Source organism: Gekko japonicus, unplaced genomic scaffold (genome assembly GCF_001447785.1).
Source record: "Gekko japonicus isolate JY-2015 unplaced genomic scaffold, Gekko_japonicus_V1.1 scaffold904, whole genome shotgun sequence".
NCBI classification, from domain to species: domain Eukaryota; kingdom Metazoa; phylum Chordata; class Lepidosauria; order Squamata; family Gekkonidae; genus Gekko; species Gekko japonicus.
In genome coordinates, this window is record NW_015161976.1 from 356,883 (window position 1) to 372,613 (window position 15,731).

The following is a 15,731-nucleotide window of genomic DNA, read 5'->3' on the forward strand; positions in this document are numbered from 1 at the left end:
TCCTCTTCTCCATTCCTCCCTTCCACTCGCCCTTCCTTCCTATCTAGGGCCCGTCGTCTACCGCCACGACGGGCTTTCCTTACTAGTCTTTGAATAATACTAGGATTATTAGATTTTGCACTGGCTCTGAGCCAGTACCTGCGGCGCCATATGCCATTGTCACATAATGCAACTGGAATGGGGCAGGGAGGTCTGGCTACAAGAGGATATATAAAAGATGTTGCATTCCAGTGCTAGATAATGGAAATTTAGAGCCTTACAAAAATCTAAATAAGCTGTAAATTGGATGAGAGGTCACATAATGGTGTCACATTGCTTATACAGAAGCTCGCCTTGCTGATAGTCATCACTGGGTTTGTTTTGTTCTGTTTTGAATGCTCCTTGCACTTGGCCTCTAAAACAAATAAAGTAATAAAACCTTTTATAAAGTTCATAAATGGCACAGGTATGCCAAGGGGGCATGTCAATGGCTCTATTCAACTGTCACCAAAAACAAACAAACAGCTTGCACATGGAGCATGTCTGAGGACTTCCTCCTTTCAGAAGTCTTTGACTGAATTTCAGTTTGTTGTAAAATCTGAATGCAGATGCTTTTACAACTGGGGTTTCTTTCCCACTAAAAAGGGATTTCTAAACCAGGGTTAAACTATGATTTAGAATCCCAGTTACTGAGATCTAGTGTAAACAATACAGGCATAATGGGTGTATTTCTGTTTGTAAGTGAATATTCATTTATAAGACTCACACATGCATTTCCCATGTTGAGTTGGTAGTAGCTTGCCACTGCAGGAATCCATCTCAACAATTCTGTGAGAGTTTCCTGTAATTTCTTTGGCCAGTGACATTCTAAAGTTTGCATTATACTTCCAGGGAAGGAAGCTTTCAGTATTGGCTGGCCATAGAGCTGATTCCAAACCATCTGAAAGAATAGGCACTATTTAGCCATCTGGGTCTATCTTCCTTTAGGAAGCTTGCAATAATTTATGGAACAAGAAAACCTTTACACCATGCATTGCAGATTAACATTTGCAATGATCAACACTTCTAGCAAGTACTCTTTGTGGACATAGCTTCACCAGTGATTTCAGTTTGCTACAAGTGTTACGTTAGATAAACAGATCTGAATCTTATGCAACAACTATGTTTTTCACTGTGCTCGGAAGTGGAGTGTGACACATTGACAGGGTTAGATGCTACATGAAACCCTGACAACCGTACATTTTGACTGGATTTAAATTTGCATCCAAAAAATTTACTAGAATAAGTCAGGGGATTGATTTTGTGGTGCTATTGACAAATTCATAGGGAAACAACAACTTTGATAGCAGACTACATACATATAGTTTATTCACAGCAAAAACCAGCATAGTAGATTATTTTCTTCCATACAGATTACAGGGAAACAGTGGCTAAGAGACAAATCCTCACAACAATACTTAGTAAGACAGCAATACAATTCATTCCAGTGGAAAAACTTTGTTCAAGAACAAGCTGTAAGTACTCAAGGCCAAATGAAGAAGACAACAGTCTGAAATTTATATTAAAGAATAATTCACAAATGATTTTCAACACAAACAGATCAATTATAACTCTCCACACAATAAAATCAATACTTCCTAAATAAATCACTCTGAAAAGCTTGGGATTTGAAAGGGACAAACAGATTCTAATATATAGTGTCAGGATTATTCAGGGGCAGACTGAAATACATCCCAAGCAAGACTGGGCAAAGATTTCTCAGATTCTCTGAATGTAATTGAGCACTGCTCTTTCAATGCTTTTTTCATTTGTACCTTATGGCATAAACTGTATAAAGTAAGCCCTACTTTGAGAAGCTTTCCCCCCCCTTAACTGCCAAGATAAAAATTTCCACTACTTCTCCAAAGCCTCATCTTTCATATCCAGGTAAGTTCACACCTACCATGTTAGTCAGCGCTCTGCCTCCAATGGAGTAGCAGGTCCCACAAGCCTTAAACAGAAGTCACATTGCAACAGAAAGGGTACACCTGAGTTGCAATAGGAACATTCCTTATATTAGACTAACTTTGGATCTCTCCTGCCTTCAGAGTACAGTACAACTCCCATAGTTTGTGGAAAGAAATGTTTTTACAAAATGTTAATCAGGGGATTAAAATCAGTCTGACAATTCCTATTTGACTTATCAATCAGCCTCTGTACCCAGAAGAAATTTTTGCACCATTTAGAGAGTAATATAGCACCTGCTTTCTTCATTTAAAAAAAACAAACCACAGTCTATCTATAAATATATCTCCATTCACATTACTTTGGCTGAGCTGTCTCAGTTGCTAGTCATAGGAACACATTCCAGAAATTCTGATTTAAAAGACCCAAGCCTAGCAACTAACAGGGAAAGTTCAGTTCAAGCAAGAGTTTGGCTTTCACATAATTTTTTTTAAAATTAACATCAGTGAGTGCTCTTTGTTGATCGCTTTTGTGAAATACACTTCTCAAACTAACATGCTGCAGAGGATTAGATCCAATGACTTCCTTCTGCTAAGTGAGGGGGTCTTCCTCTAACAGAACAAAGCACAGCTTCTGCCACCTGTACGAGACTCCTCAGTTAGTAGGAGTTATTCGCATGTATACTAGGCATGCATTCAGATACACCCAAGCCAAAAATATATGGCATTTTTGGCATCCCAAAGATACCTGAGATTCTTTGGAAAACCGGAAGGGGGAGGGATGTCTTGGGTTTCTATGGGCTTCCCCACTGCTCTTGTCAGTTTCAAATTAGTCTTGTCAGTTTCAAGAGGTTCCCCTCTTTTCCAAGTTCTTTTGTGTTCCATTCCCATTTTCTTGCACAGAGCTTGCAAAATCCCCATCAGAGCCCGGAGCCTGGGTCCCCCTGGGTTATTGCTCCTAGTTCCCTGTTTGGAACCCCTGAACAATTTCCTAGACCTGTGAGCCCTTGAGGTTGGAAGCACACAAGTAAAACAGACCTTGTAAAAATATATAAAGGTTTATTAAATGGTTTAAAGAATTCACTACACATTACAATAACAGTTTAGTAACAAGAAAACAAAGAAGCTAACCTTTCTATCTAATAAAATCTAAGCAGGAGCATAAAAGCGTTCTATATGTAGCAGTCCATCATGATGCAGCAGAACATATCAAAGCGTACTAGCATGGTGTTAGCATGATTCTCTCTGGCCTATACCCTTATTATAGTTTTCTACCCTATGACAGCAGGTGTTCACTCTGGTCTATCAGGGATCTTTTTCTGATGAACTTTCCAGAGGATGTTGGCAACTGCTCACCCTATTATAGTTTTCTACCCTATGGCAGCAGGTGTTCACTCTGGTCTAATCAGGGATCTTTTTCTGAGGAACTTTCCAGAGGATGTTGACAACTGCTCCTAATTCCCCCTTCACATCTGATTATGCAACTGAGCACATGTTCTCATGATTAACCAATTACCACATTCTTGAGTCTGGTCTTGAAAGAGTTAAGGATGGTAACTGCAGGGACACAAAGATCATGAACACCTGTGAGCTGGACTAGGCCTCCTAATATTCATGTTAAACCATAAGGGGAATTTAGGGTACTTCACCTCACATACACACACCCCTTGCCTGGATTTGTTGTGACTCTTTGCTTTGATATCAGTCCTTTTAAGCTTGCAATACCAGTGTCCCTGGGTTATGCTGGGCATTCTGCACAGTATAACTGGTTGTGTTGGGCTTGAAAATTGCCCCCCCCCTTCAGTTTCCACTGCAGAGATTGTCTGGCTTGATTTTGGTTCTGTTTGGCTTGGCACATTGGCTTGTGGTTCCACTGGGGTTACTGAGCTCTGCAATGGTTGTGTTGAACTTGCTTTTTGCCACTGATTGCTACCTGCAGGCAAGCAGGCATGGCTTTTTGCCTGCAAACAGCTTGCAGGCCCCCCCTCCCAAATAATGGAGAACAGCTGGGGGCACCCTGTTCACGGGCCCATAAAATTGGATCCCTTGGTCCAATTGACTTGAAACTTGAGGATTATTTAAAAGACAGGCACCAGCGTCTCTGCTGCAATTTTGGTGCATGTACCTCTAAAAACAACTCCCCCAGCCATCTGGAAACCTTTAAAAACAACTGTACCTTCCTCCCAGCCATTCCCCATAGAGAATAATGGACCTGAAAAATTAATCCAAACCTCCCCCCCGAATTCGAATACCATACCAATATTTGGAAATCAGGAATATCTGGAATTCTAATATTTTCAGGTCCAATATATCTGAACCTGGGGAAATTTTTTCTCTCACATCCCTAACATATACTACCAGTCCACTGAGCAAAGTGGAAGCCTTTCTTTGGCCTAAGAAGATTCTCCCCACCTTAAGTGGCTCTTCCTCTAATGAAGACCCACTTAAGTTGCCGGAAGTCTGAGGACAGGATACATGCCAGGGAAACCAATTCACTGTTTAGAAAGAAAAAGCAGTTTGTGTCTCTTTACATTTGTGTTTTTGTGCAAAAGCTGTAGCACAGGGAATTAGTTAGTGAGCTAGTAGGACAGTGAGTATACAGGTAGATTGGTAATACCAAACTAGAGTGACAGGAGGATTTTGCTAGCCATGTAAACGACAGGAAAATGGAATGGCAGGAAGTCACCAGCTGGCACAGTACAAGAAAAACATGCACAACAATATCTCTCTTTCCATGGGAAGTGTTCTCAATTCACTCCACAGTATTGTATCAGAAGAGTAAATAGCATGTGGGAAGATGCTACTGAAGGGAGAACTGAAACAGGACAAGATGCAGCTTAGCAGGTGTAGGAGCAGAGTAGGAGGGGGATGCAACAAACAGCTTTGCAGAAAGACAGGAAATCTATACCCACCTTTGCCAAATCTGGGCTGGATTTTGCATTAGCTGCTGAATCAAGGAGCATAGACTCGGCATGTATTCTGCGCAACCGGTCTTTAAGATCTGTATTTTGTGCTATGGCCTGGAATATTTAAGACAAAAGAAAGTACATTTGGGCTATATGGTGCCTTAGCTAATCCTGCCAAAATGAGGAACAGAGCTCTGTCAAAAACAATTTGACATTTGCGCTTCTATTGGTCTTTCTGCATGTTGAATAATTCAAAATTGCACTTTCTATTTGGATTCAAGGAAGAGGTGGATTTAGATGACCAGGATTGCCCTAAAAGTGTACTGAACAGCAGCTGTTAGAGAGCACCTCTACAAGCAGATGGTTAGTTAACAAAGTGATCCACCACTTAAGAGGCTACAGGTGATTCTCTTCCCATTTGGTTATGGGTTCCAATAACTCTCTCAAGAAGGGCTTGGAATGCAAAAAAACTAGATGTAGCAATGAGATCAGACAAGGCCTTCTCAGTAGTACATAGATACTATTACATGGGTTGTAGCATCTTCTGTACTTTTCTGCAACTTATAATCAATATCAAATCAATATAATATCAAATCAGCCATTGTTACATCCACCTCCTGACCTTTAGTTTCCTCAAGCAGAATTATTACTGCTTTTTAGTGTGACTAATCAAGTTGAAATTTACATTTCTCAATATTCTGAAGAGTGCTTCATTAGAAACTGACAACAAATTGGTGCAAATGAGTCTTTTTGCAGACAATACAGCTAAACGCTCCCCCTAGTGCTGTGGTAGGGGGAATACCAGTAACAGTTTCCTACATGGAAATGTCACCATGACCTTATTCCCATCACTTTCAAGTTATGTCAGCCAAAAGAGATTGGGAAAGTAACTGTTATCATGTAAAAGCTAGCTCATCTTCTATAAGAGAGATCTAATAGTTGAATGACGCAGGGCCAATCCATTATAACAGTAAGAAAGGCACATCAGACACAGTAATAAAAACCAACATTAGACAGTATGACTAATCAGGGCAAGATCAAACAAGTCTCTTCAGAAAGTGGGAGTAACGCTTGGTTCTCTCACAGAGAATATGATTTTTAGTGCAAGTATGACTAACCGCTTGGGAATTTACATTTGTTAATTACTTTCCTAGCAGTTAAAACAACTAATAACATGATCTACTGAGAGGGACACTGCTTTGAGACAACTCTTTGTTCATGGCCATGAGAAAATCTAGATTTAAATGCATTACAGCAAGAGTTTTCTGTATTTGTACTTAAACATACCACAGCGGGGTTATGTACAGAAATGAAAACAGAAGCACATTTCTGAAAAGGTGACTCAGATGTGAAATGTTTTGAAGTGCACTCACCATTTCCTGAGTTATACACCATAGCTTTACAGATTTACAGAATAATTTCTGCAAGCATAATAAAGGTTTTCAGACTTGAAATCAAAAGCAATTTAAAATATTTGATGGCTGTTAACTCTATATTCCTAAATACATCTGCCATTGCCTTCTTGCCAAAATTAGATGTGGCAGAAAGTAGCTAATTAACCCACGTGCCCAGATCTTTGGAGTCATTTCTGATGTATCTCCTTGCAACCCCACACACTGACAGGAAACAAAATGAAAGGGTACAAACAACTTTTGGGACTTAGCTGGATCTTTAAAATCACTGGGCTCTGCAGCTGGCTGCCCTAAATGGAGCCTTATTTGGATTGATTTCTATTTGGCTGCAGACTAAAGTTAGCACAGAATCGTCCCCATCCCTCAGTGATGAAAAGCTGGGAACAGACTGACAGAAGGGTCAGGAGAAGCATCATTCTTCCTTGCCCGGCCCCTGACAAGATGGGCACAGATAAAGGTTCTTTTCCAAGATATAAAGTCGAGCCTGTTTGCAGCATCCCACTTCATATTTTCTTCCTATGATTAGTTATCCCCCCCCCCTGGTCCCACAATTTTCAATGTACCTATGACACTCAGTTTTCCATTTGCTATTTCTTGATTTTCTGGATATATTTCACTAATCTACCAAATCACTTGGAAGGAAACTGGACAGGAACAGCTCTAGAAGAGGCTGTCAGTTGTAAGTGGTTAGCTGCAAGTTCACAAGGTTCCATGCTACCAGGTGAGTTGGCAATACCAGGATCTGATTTATACATGTAGCCAAGAATTCTAATAAGCCACAAAATCCTGCAACTGTGAGATCAACTTCATTCCATGTTTGGATTTCTTGTGTCTGTTTCAGTCCCTTGGATGTTCTCCGCTCTTAACACTGCAGCAGAAGAACCTCTTTGCTGATGGCAGAGCTTCTTTTTGTTATGACATGGAACAACATGTTCCATCTTTTGTCATTTTTAAATCAACAAAATACAATTTCACCAATCAATAATGATCAAGGAGAACCAGAGAGAAACAAAATGATGTTTCTAAGCTTAGGTATCTAATAACCCTGAAGAAGGCACAAGCATTAAATCAAACCAGGACATGATGAAAGTAGAGGCAGTGGCCCAAGCTTTCCTTCAAAGTCTGTGCCCTCTGGCATCACATCCTTAAATCAATACCACAAAAATTTAAAAATCTATACTGATGGCTTAGAACCAGGGACTTCAATCAGATGCCTGGTGTCAGTCTAACTGCCTGACCAGAATGAATCCTTTGGGAGAAAGAATGAAATACATCTAATATTTTTTAATTAGAAAAGATCAGATGACCACACAGAGGAGAGAGAATCTACTGGAATACAGCCAGAGGTCTACTTGCAGAATGTCCTTCCAATCCTAGCAGAATTTGGCAGGGTCATTTGTTTACACAATTTCTTTGCCAACACTTCAACCTTTCCTGGAGATGCTTAGCTATGATCAATATTTCTTCCCAGAACATATTGCCCCAGATATTAGCCTCATTCTAGGCAGTGACTATCAGATTTGTTATTTATTTGTGTGAACAAGCAACATGGAATATTTTGATTGATTTTTTAAATTCAATTTAATTCATTTGTACCCTGCCTTTCCCCCCAGTGGGGGGGGAGGAGACTGGATTTATACCCCACCCTTCACTTGGAGTCCTAGAGCGGCTTACAAACTCGTATCCCTTCCCCTCCCCACAACAGACACCCTGTGAGGTAAGTGGGGCTGAGAGAGCTCTTTCCAGAACTGTCCTCGAGAGAACAGCTCTGACAGAACTATGGCTTGCCCAAGGTCATCCAGGACCCAAAGCAGCTAACATAATTCTCCTCTCCTGCATTTTACCCTCACAACAACCCTATGAGGTTAGGTTAGGCTGAGAGAGTGCGACTTGCCCAAGGTCTCCTATGGCACAAGTGGGGATTCAAACCCGGTTCTCCCAGATAGTAGTGCAACAGTCTTAACCACTACCCCACACTGGCTCAACAGATTTGCAGCAATCCTAAGCAAAGCCATGGGAATTTGATATATATGCAGGATGCTTTAGATTGATCCTGCACTGAGCAAGAGGTTGGACTAGATGACCTGTATGTCCCCTTCCAACTCTATGATACTGTGACTGTCACAAAGAAACCAGCTATCCAGCATGAAGCGCAATTATCCAAGAATTTCAGCCTTCATTAGGAGCACAATACCTTATCCAAAACCCAGAAAATATACCTTGAGACATATTCAATTATTTACTGTGACACAGAATTTGGATTCTCCGGTTGAAGAATCTTGGTATTTGTTTAAGAAAGAACCCCCAATGGCTCTTAACATGAGGCCCCTTCTACTTTCATATTGCTAGTGAGAGTCCATCAAAAGTTTCATTTAAAAAGTTACTACACAGAGATGTTACTATAAACAGGCAAAAAAAAAAATGCTAGAGCAATAGTTAACATTAAATAGATGCCTCCCCCCAACTTCACTACAGCTATGCAAGTTATTGCTTATGTGCTCTTTGGATGAATTGCAGAGGAGGGTTTGGGCTCCTGCAAAGTGTTTTACTTTCCTCCATCAAAACTCAGTTGTCTTACACAGATTGTCAAATAAATAAATGAGGGAAAGCAGACAATGGCTTTAAGTATTGTATTCTAGGTCCTGAGGAATGGAAGATCATTCTGCTTTTCCTGGTCTCTCTGTGAATGGGCAAGAATTTCTCAGTAAGTGGCCATGCATTTTATGCAGCAAACTCAATTTTTGTATGTGTACCACTGTCAATAAAAGTATTACATACATTTTATTTTAATATATTTATGTATTGTATTTTAATATATGTTTATTTTAAAAAACAAGATAGTAATAAAAAAGGAACGAAGGGTTCTAAAACAAATTATATACATATATACATCTCTCTCTCTCTCTCTCTCTCTCTCTCTCTCTCTCTCTCTCTCTCTCTCTCTCTCACTGTTATCCTCTCTCTCTCTCTCTCTCTCTCTCTCTCAAAGGTTGTTGTACATTATGGGGTATATAAAACAGAAAATATTTCTCCCCAACTTCCCCTTCATTATAATTTTTAAGAAATTTCAGGCATTTTGAATTCCAGATTTTCTAACTAACCTATTTTACAGCTGTATTATTAATTTCATCATTGCTACATATTCTGTGTTAAATATTTCATCGTTTCTACTTGCTAATAATAGCTTTGATATACCAAAATTTAAAATAAAATCTATTATATATCTCACAGTAAAGAATAGATGGTATTTTTGTTTAAAATTCAGTTTCTTATACTTTCATAGTCAAAGTGGCTTCTTACATAAGGCATACCACCAGCTGAACAGGTAGAATGTTGATAAAGATTGCCCACGTGCACAATGCATACAGAAATAATTAAACCACACTCTTTGTGATGCACGTGCAACACATCCATGAGTACATGGTATTATGAAGCTCCAAGTTAATATGTTCCATAGGAGTACAAAAGATGCTGACAGAGTGTGCTTCCACAGAGGTTGTCTGAGATCATTCAAGCTGGGAGAAGAAGAGAGATAGACAGGCTGGCTGTTAGTAGCCATTGGCCTCACTTGCAGGTATGAATTCCATAAGTTAATTAAGTGCTCTGGGGTAAATAATGCTAAAAATATTGCTTTGCATGGCTGCCAGAATTTGTTTTTTTCTTGTGTTGTTGATTATGCTATTGCTGGCTGATCTAGGATTGTAATAAAATTAAGTCAAGTTTTTCTTCTGAACTCAGAGGTATTGGGGGTGGGGAGGGAAGAAAGAGGACTGACATGGCTTTACAGTCAGTGTTGGGGCTAAGATCCTACCTCCACCTCCTAGCTAACAGTCACACTTCTATACAGTCCAGCATTCTCTTTCCAACTGTGCTCAGTTAAATGCCTCTGGGAAGCTCACAAGCAGGACATGAAGGTGACTACCCGGGCACTATTGTTTGCTCCAAGATGTATAGGGCTTCTGAACATCGAGATTCAGTTTGGCTCTATAGGTTAATGGGCGACTTTCCATAAGAACAGCTGGGATACAGCTGAGAAGAGATGTGGTGAATTTGACAGGGGCTTCCACCACCCTGACTTTTCAAAGGCCAGGCCTCTTTGCATAAAGCTAATTGAAGAATAAATGCTACCAGCCTGCTGAGACACAGTAGAACTGAAAGGGGAAAAGGAAGTATTTCAAACAGTTTCATAAGATATGCCAAAATAGCTCAGCCTTCCATCTAAGTACTGGCTGAACAATATTTTAAACCTGTTAAAAGCAATCAAGGCAGGATTTGTGAGGAACAAAAAGTACAGTGATTTAGAGCTCTAGGAGTAGAACTGGTATCAAAAGGATAGGATACAGCAATTGACCTGCCATGCAACAGAGTACTACCCTTTAAAGCTAGTTTATAGCTTGATTTTGTAGAACATTTTGAGTATATCAAGTATATCAATCATTTCATATATAAGAATTTTACAGCTAGTCAGTTGACTATAATGGTCCCCATAAGGTACAATGGAGCCAAAATTTTACCGAATCTGAATACCAAACCAGTATTGGAATTCAGCAATATTGGGAAACACCAATATTTTTCATTTTCAATATACTCAAACCCGAATATACCCAAACCCGAATAATACTGGTTTTTGCACACCCCTAGTAACTGCTTACTAATCTTTCATGCCTCAACTTGCTGTGTTGCTTGAACACTGATGCTCTGATGCTCTGATTCTCGATTGTGAAGTTATTTTAATTGTCCATTGTTTTAGTCTATTTGTACTGTTGTTGATCTATGTTTGAAAGCAGCTTTGTAGGCTATGTGTGTACAGAGAGGAGGGAAATAGATTTCATAAATAAGAAACTTACAAAAAAACCAAGTGTAAGCTGGGGACCACCAAAATTTTTTGCTAGTGTCTGTTGGTCAACGATAATACATTCATGATTGAAATATTTATTAGAACCATTTCAGTCTATTCATCTACATATATAGAGGGCTATACAGACAGGAGCACTGAGTTATTTCCCAGTGCTTCCTATTAAGTTTCACAGGAGAAAGTAAAAGGATTGCAATGTGAGACACAATAAAGACTGGGGGTGGGTGGGAATCACAGAGCTGGCCCAAGGCACAGGTCAATCCTCCTCCCAAATATGCCCCTTTACTTTCTCTTAGTGGCCGCCATTCAAAAAATAAGCAATTGCATTTGTAAACATTGCAGTTGTGACTCGTACAACGTATATCTTAGGCAAGCGTGTAACACACTGCATCCTCTTGCAGTTGTCCATTATAATGACTGGTGTTTGGCTATTGAACTTAATGCACATATCAAGATTTGAGAGCACAACAACTCAGATTATATATGCATGCCAACCTAGCAGTTCGAAAGCAAGACATTGCAAATAAATAAATAGGTACCACTTCTGTGGGAAGGTAACAGTGTTCTGTGTGCCTCGGCGTCTAGTCATGCTGGCTACATGACCACGGAAACGTCTTCAGACAGCGCTGATTCTTCAGCTTGGAAACGGAGATGAGCACCACCCCCTAGAGTTGGATTTGACTGGCTTTCGAGCAAGGGAAACCTTTACATTTACATCATTCTTATGCTCTCATTTTCATGTGCTTTAAGCCAAAAGGAAAGTTAATGAGCAACTTATAGGACTATCAACATGGGTAACTTACAGATGATAAGGCATTCTTCAGTCCAACTATCTGAGCAGATGGAGATGAAGCTGAATCATGTTCAAACAGCTGCTTCAGTTTCTCTCTCTCCATTGATATCGTACTAAAAGCCGACTTTAAGGTAAAGTACACTATAAAAACATAGCAAAAGTGGTCTAGGTTACAGAAAGGCCACTGTCTACAGACCAAGACATAGCAGTACAGTGCACTGTTCACAGAACTCTCCACATCTCATGCAGCTGAGCCCTTAAGAGTTTTAATTAAATGGGTAAGCAATGCACATGATTAAACTACTGATCTCTCCCAAATAGATACAGTCCTAAATTCAGTCAGCCTGTGAAATGCACAATAAATCCAACAAGCAGCATACACTATTTCATAAAGTGTGCAACATAACTATAGCCAGGAAAGAATATTAGCTCACAACCAGATAGGTGAAGTAGTGTTTTATTTAACTACATTGGCATCCTGGAAGTCAGGATGGTGTTCATTAGGTAATCCAATTTTATCCTTTGTGGGGTGGGCTAGCTAGGCAGTGATACGGACAGTGTCACACACTGTGAGCCACAGTGGACCAGGGATCTGAACCAGGTCTCCCTAGCCGAACGCTATCCTATGCACCACAAGGCCTTTTGATGACTTGCAATGGTGAACATTCAATTTGAGATGAGTTTCGAAATAATTTCAGTGCATTAAAAGACTTTCAATGCATTTCTTCGCTCAACAGCTAAGTACAATTCAATAGCAAGTAATGACAGCAAAGCTAACTGTTAGGCTAATTATATTCATTCCATGGACAGCTTTGAAGAAAAATAACCAAATATGATATCAATATGGAATATCAGGAAACAAAGCAACTGCAGCTAATGGAGGATTCAAATGACCTAAGTTCCCATTCACTTAATGATAATCTCATCATATGGCACTTCCTTCCACAAAGGGCTACTACTCTGAGTTGCCATAGAATAAAAGCTTCAAACAGCCAGCTGCAATTGCCGTGTGAATATGATCATCTCATTCCCTTTAAAGATAGCCTACTAACACAGAGAATCTGTATGGAATGATTCATACAACCAACTCTGAACAGAAGACTTGGGTTGTACACTCTCATCTCCGTATAATAGAACGAAATAGTCATTTTGTTTATGAGATGCAACTTGTACCAGTACTCTTCACTACCAAGAACTGTCATGTGAATCAACTCTTAAAAATCAGCAAGCAAGGTTAATCATACAGAGCAATATGCTGATTCAAAGGAATTTTGCTTTATTTGAGTTGAAAGTGAAATAATGGGATATTTCCTATGTTTAGTGGAATGCTTTTAGAAATATTTCCTGTGTATAGAAGACCTGAAGCAGCATCTGTGTTTTCTTTCCACTGCAACTAGAGCCCTGCTAAAAATGAATATATACATTCACAGTAGCAAAGTTTAACTACTGATTTTTTATTTAGTTTTTCTTAAGGCTAACAAGTGCCAGCTTGTGCTGGCCTGCTAACTCCATAAAATGAATTTTCTATTCTGCATTCACTAAAAATAGGTTACTACCATAGCAACCCCCTTACATCACAAATTCCAACTTTGAAATCTAGCAAGCTACTCGGAGCATGTGTATGCATAAGCCAGATGTGATGTACAGCTGCATTTTAAATACTGGTTTTAACATATATTTTTCAGGTTAGCAGATCCCAAAGATTTCAGTCCAACTGGATTGGCTTATCACAAAAATCAATACACATTATTAATAAAAATGCAAAGATCTACCAGGATATATCATGAATAGAAAGTATTTAATAATCACTGTATTGTTCCTTTCTAGATGACATGCTTAACATGTCTATAGACATTCTGATAAGGCCACAATAGTAAGAAAGGATTATCTGGTGTCCACTTAAAGCTTTTTTAAAAGTTCAATGTTCAAATCAGTTGCATACTTTGAACATTTTAACATATTGGAGACAACAGGAGAGACAGAGATAGAGGAATCATTTTCCCCCCACAAAACCCACAATTAATTGTCATGATCTTTACCTGTATTACAGTGAACAAAACTCTATTTACCTTTATGTGCTATATGACACAAGTCCTCTTGCATTTTAGAAAATTCTGATGTTTCAGAACCATTAGTGTAACCTTTCTCTTCCACAAAATCTATTGTAGATAAATTAGGATTGGAAGCGTGTAACCTCAATGGAACGGAACGAACAGCTGGTACCTACAAAGAATATACATCAGCTTCCAGTATTAGTACAAAAGGTTTCTGAGTGCCAGCAAATTACATTAAAGGGAGGAAAAGTCACTGATCTGAAGTGGACTGTGACCCTTGCAGATTAAATGATAAGATTCATACATTTGATATTTGCTGTGTAGTACCTGAAGCATTAGTTAAGTTTCTGGAAACCTTGCTGTAGATTGTTATTTTCCAGTTTGAATGCATAAGAATTCTGAAGTGGTGCTGCTTGTCTCCCATTTAAATGACTGCCGTCTTCTTGTTGGTTTCGCATCTTGGATTCCCCTTCACCCCACTTCAGGTTATTTGGTATGCCTATGCTGAGCTATGGTTCTCAAATCACCTCCTCTCTCCTTAAGGCTCTGCACCCATACCCTTCTCTAGGTTGGTTTGAAATGTTTTGTCTCTCTAATGAAAATACTCAGTACTTAGCTCTGTTGCCTTCATTCATTCTCTATACTTAAATGATCCCCAACACAGCACCCAATGGCACTACAACAGCCACTGATGTGTTTCCCAGTGCTCACTTACTGCTTGATTCTTAATAAAATCCAAAGGTCTTTGAATGGATCGGGGGACAAGATAGGGAGCTTTGGGTCACTTCCTACCAGCTGATTGACCAGCTGAGCTCTAAGCTGATCCCAGGCAGATGCATTATAGCTGGCTGCCCTTGACTTGGCCATAGAATCAAACCCCACATGGGAACAATTTTATGACAAGCTGTGCTCCCACAGCAGCTGTTTATGATGGTGCATACTACCCTTTCCTAAAATTCAAAAGTGCCCACAGGCTCAAAAAGGTTGGAGACCCCTACCAATGATCCACTTTTGCTTCCTTCTCCCACTCACTTCTCTGTGCCTCTTTACCTTGTGCCTAAAAACCCCTTTCCCTATTAACTGAGCCACTTCCATCTCCAAATGTTACCTCCAAGTCTATTTTCATGAAAAGCTTCTCAATACCTCAGCTTCACAGTACACACAGCTGCATGGCCATTTAACTCTGTCCTTACAGGTCCTCCAGGGTTCCCTCTAAGCTGAGTTAGTGTGAGCTAGCTCACACTAACTCAGCTTAGAGGGAACATTGAGGTCCTCACTTGATCATTCTTGACATGGGTCTTCTGGGTAGGCTCCATAACACTTTGGTGTCCTATACTAAATACTGGCATCAAAATCAACAGTAACAGTCAGGGCTGCTGGATGTATACTAGAAGGGTTTGTGCAAAAATGCAGGATGGTTTGAGAACATGACCAAAGTTTTATTGTGACTAGATTTCAGTTCATCTGAAAGATCATGGCAGGAATAAATTCTCTTGCAGCTAAAATTTCTCTGCCACCCTTTTCTCCTTGGTCTCTGCTATTCTTATCTTACTCAGACGAGCAGTACCTTTTTCCTGCCTTGCCTTGGAAATTCCTTCTTAAATTTGTGGGAGGAAGTTAGCAGTCACTCACCTGCAAAATTGTGCTCCAGCTCCTCACCAAACGTTTTGCTGGATCCAAGGGATTGGAAGTGTGGGGAAACAAAAGGCAAGGGATGGGATGGCTAGGCTGGAGCACAGCCATGGCAAAGCACAGTGGACAGTATATTAGGGCTGGTGCTTGACCAGTG

The 15,731-nt window shown here is 39.8% G+C and overlaps 1 protein-coding gene across 2 annotated transcripts in view; it reads right to left on the reverse strand.

Moving 5' to 3' along the window:
* The window catches only part of OSBPL3 (oxysterol binding protein like 3), a 75,485-nt gene that overhangs the window by 26,077 nt on the left and 33,677 nt on the right, over positions 1 to 15,731 (reverse strand). Inside the window, exons 9-11 of one of the 2 annotated variants that reach the window (XM_015429749.1) lie at positions 13,958 to 14,111; positions 11,899 to 12,029; positions 4,835 to 4,942 (exon numbers count right to left, since the gene is read on the reverse strand). In XM_015429749.1, the coding sequence (XP_015285235.1) occupies positions 4,835 to 4,942; positions 11,899 to 12,029; positions 13,958 to 14,111 (393 nt within the window). The remainder of the gene's footprint in view (positions 1 to 4,834; positions 4,943 to 11,898; positions 12,030 to 13,957; positions 14,112 to 15,731) is intronic. The other variant, XM_015429750.1, reaches the window with a different exon arrangement.